The following is a 3968-nucleotide window of genomic DNA, read 5'->3' on the forward strand; positions in this document are numbered from 1 at the left end:
TATTTTTCTGACGGAAAGGTGTGATTTATGGGAGATTTGGGTGTTTTTTCTAGAGTATTCTACGACCGGTAAGGTTCAGGTTGAGAAAAATTATAATTTTCAAAAACACTTTTTTTTTTTAATGGCTGAGAAAATGGAAAATACTGGAAAACATCAATACTTATGAGAGAGAGAAAGGAACGAGGAAAGTGGTCATGCGACATGCTAGAAACAACAGACAAACCTCCCTTTAATCACACATCTTTTTGCCTGAAAATAATTTGTTTTTAACATAGTAAAAGCCCACAAAAATTCGACCAAAATCGGTCGAGAGATGGGAAGATGGCGGAGAGGGGGGGAGGGTAAAAAGAAAAAAAAAAGAAAGCATTTTTCGAAAAATTACTTTTGTTAAAAAGATGCTCCAGAACATTTTCAAAGGAACCTTTCTGTTTATTCGGCACTTACGGCCACAACATTACAATGGGGACATAAAATATAAAACGAATGACAATGAGATGTTATATAATGAAATGGCTTCATGGGACCCCATTCCCATCCAGTACCATTTCAACGTTTCTATACACGATTTCTACTCACCATCGTTCACTTTTTCTATTCTTTTTTCTTAATTATCTGGAGTTTTTTCTCTTTTTTTTTATATATTTATAACACAAAACATTTTTTTCCCTTCTTTTTTGTTCCTTTTTTTTCCAGACAATTTTACTTTTTTTTATCTCATAAAAGGCTCCAAGTCCTTAAGTTCGATTCCTGGTGGCAGCTCGTCGAACTCCACCGCATCATTTTCAAAGGCACCATGAGAAAAAAAAATCAAATATGAACAATCCCCGTCAAAACGGAGAAATTACAATTTATGTGAGACATCTTATCGCTGAAGTCCGCCGAAAATATTAACAAATAGGGGAGTCTTTGATGGTGGCAGAAGAGAAATATTTCACTGTTTTAGATAGATTTAATAACGAAATAAAGTATATTTAGATAAACTTATTAGAGCAGGGGGCCACAGGAGATATGCGCTTTCTGACAACGGAGGGAGTAGTGATTGTTCAACAAATAAAACATTTAATCAAACACCATTAAAAGCTGAAGTTTTAGTAAAACATGGAGGAAATGGGCTTTGCAGACGATAATAAAGAACTTCCACCTGATTAAAAAGGGCTGGAAGGAACCTGAAAAGAAAGGCAGTGGGAAAAAGTAAAAGGGGAGAGACAAAAACTGACAAGGTAAATAAAAGAAGGGACTTACATTGAGTTGAAAATAATTCGTGGATTTCTGACGACTTGAATTTCTCGTAGTTGTTCGTTGGAGATTGAAAACGTTTGTAGCGGGACGAGTCCATTACTGACGGTGAGTGGTGGTAGCCATATAGAGAACGAGAACATTAGAGTCAGACTAGTCCATTATTCGTGAGAGTGGCCAAATAGTTTCAAACAGTTTTTTTGTGTTCCATCGAATTTTTCTATTTCAATTGATGTGTGTGGAAGATAAATTGGCCAATTGCACAAAGAATTTCGATTTGAATTTGGTCTTACCCCCTCACAAAAAAATCACGGGATGGTCACGGTTGAAATAACTTTGTAGAATTGCTCCATTACAGTTGACGTGGGTTACATAAGAATAAACAGGACAATGGAAGGAGTCCGAGTGAATGACCGTGTGTTTAGTGTCCACAGGAATTAAGTGGAGAGGGTTTGAGTGGTATTTGAGGGAGATATGCACTACTTCTAGCTGGGGAAGAGAGGCGGGTACCGGCCATTTATCAGTGGAGTGGGGTGAAATAGAATGATGTGTCGTGATTCCAACTGGAAATTGAAACCGCGCTCACTAGGTTCACTGTAATATATTTGAAAGATAACGACAGTCAACAAATACAGTGTCAGCCCATAGCCTACAAAATATTCTACTGGCAGTAGTGTGTCACATGGAATATAAAGTACACGTGAAGTACTGAGGATGATTTAATAGATTGTACTCGCCTCCAAATCGTTGCCCTCTGTCGATGTTAGAAATTAATATGTTGGTCACGGATGGATTGTCGGTGAGGTTCATCTCGATATCTTTAATATTCTGCCAAATACAGTTCGCTAATTTTTCTAGTTTACGGTGAGAACGAACATTTAACCTCTCTATTGAAAACGGATTCCTGACATGAGCAGACTTATTCTAGGGAAGAAACAAAACTAAGTGAAACGACCGCCGTTTATTACTGGTACATCATTTATTGCAACTCCTCCCCATGAGGGATGACAGATAAAAACCAGACAGAATTTGAACTCGAGATCTTGAAACGAAAGTAGTTTTCGTATTTACCTTGACAGGAGAGCACACATAAGGGAGAGGGAAACGTGGATCCCAGTACATGACTGGTAGTTTTAACGACGTCACCAGCAAGAAATTCAAATTCCATTGCAGTTCAGAACGTAAATTGATGTCGGTAAATACCACAAGGTATTTCCCGTCCGTCTGTCAATCCAGCTCCCACCCCCATTCTTTGTGGAATATTCACAGAAACAATCCATTGTCTTATTGGCCAGGGATTATTGTGTCTTCGCTGGGATTAAACTGTCTTTCAATGGAGTTCCCTTCACCCGTTAAACCGATGCCCCAAGCAAAGCCCATCATATGCTTCCTCTTCTCTCAGCCCTACATACACCCGTCTCCCTACATTGGGCTCTCCCCCTCTAATGTTCTCCACAATTTTCTCCTCCCATCGTTCCCGTCAAAAAGTATAATTAACTTACAAATAAGAAATGTATGATTCTTCATGCCTTGCTATGCATCCTCAAGTTCCTTGATGGATTTGCAGGGGTGTCATCGTAACTTTTGAATTTGGCAGTTTTAGACCTGGAGATGAAAGATCTTTTCCAGCCCTGGACACAATCGATTTCTTCCAGAAGGAGAGAAAATGACAGAAAGAATTTGAAAAGAATCGATCCCAGGATTAATATTCTATCGATTCCTAAAGGATGGAGGGCCACTTAGAGCATAATGAGTTTAGGCGATTACCGGAAAGCAACCTCTTCAACGCCGTAACGTTGTGCACAGAGTCCCATAATCTTTACACAATGAAGTGCAGAAGTTGACTTTGATTAAAAAAACAAAAACATTGGCCATCCCGCTTTTCCTTTCGGGAATAGTGTATCTAGGACTACATTGTCTTATCTGTCTGTTTTTTTTTTTCTTCGTCAAGATTGCATGTTGGAACTTAATTGAAATTTAGTTGCTATTTCTTTTCGGTTGAGCGGTTACGTGTTGGTCCCTTGTTAGGATAGGCGAGAATAGAGTTTGGTCGCGCGAATCTGATGATAGCGGCAAATGAATAAACACCAGCAGATGGATGATATCTATTTTTATCACCATCCAGAGTTGTTAAATACAGAGAGAGAGAGAGAGAGAGGGGGGGGGACGTTGGAAAATACAAAACAAAAAATTGCAAAATATTGGTTTCAGATGTTGGCTCAAGGCCAGCAAGTCCAGGGGAGGGGATGAGTCAATTATATCGACCCAGTGTGTAGCTGGTACTTATTTTATCGACCCCCGGAAGGATGAAAGCCAAAGTTGATCTCAGCAGAATTTGAACTCTGAACGTAAAGGCAGATGAACTGCAGCCAAGCATTTTGTCCACTGTACTAACGATTCTGCTACATTGCTAGATATTACAATGACCGTTTCTTGTATGCCTCCCAAGTTATTGCTCAGGGCTGGTTGGTACATTTGGACAATTAACGATGGATTAATGAAAAAGTCTTAATACCTGGCGCCCGTGCTGTGTTCGTCTATATACGTAGATGTTTCTGTGTGTAGTGTGGTTTAGCAGATAAATTTTACACTTGACAAAAATTTCGTTCTCCTTATCAAACAACTTTGGCCCTGTTATCATTTAATCCCTCTCAGTTTCCGGGGAAGGCTGGTCACTTACCGGACGTAGAACATTTCACAGTATTTGCATAATAACACTGATTACCCATGAG

At 39.2% G+C, this 3968-nt stretch overlaps 1 protein-coding gene across 1 annotated transcript in view; it reads right to left on the minus strand.

Annotated features, from left to right (window-relative positions):
• LOC106872613 (uncharacterized) overlaps nt 1–3677 on the minus strand; it is a 10906-nt gene extending 7229 nt beyond the window's left edge. The window contains exon 1 of the mRNA XM_014919655.2: nt 1243–3677. Coding sequence (XP_014775141.1) covers nt 1243–1379 — 137 coding nt within the window. The 5' untranslated portion in view covers nt 1380–3677. The remainder of the gene's footprint in view (nt 1–1242) is intronic.
• Between the last annotated feature and the right edge of the window lie 291 nt (nt 3678–3968).

Source organism: Octopus bimaculoides, chromosome 14 (genome assembly GCF_001194135.2).
Source record: "Octopus bimaculoides isolate UCB-OBI-ISO-001 chromosome 14, ASM119413v2, whole genome shotgun sequence".
NCBI lineage: Eukaryota > Metazoa > Mollusca > Cephalopoda > Octopoda > Octopodidae > Octopus > Octopus bimaculoides.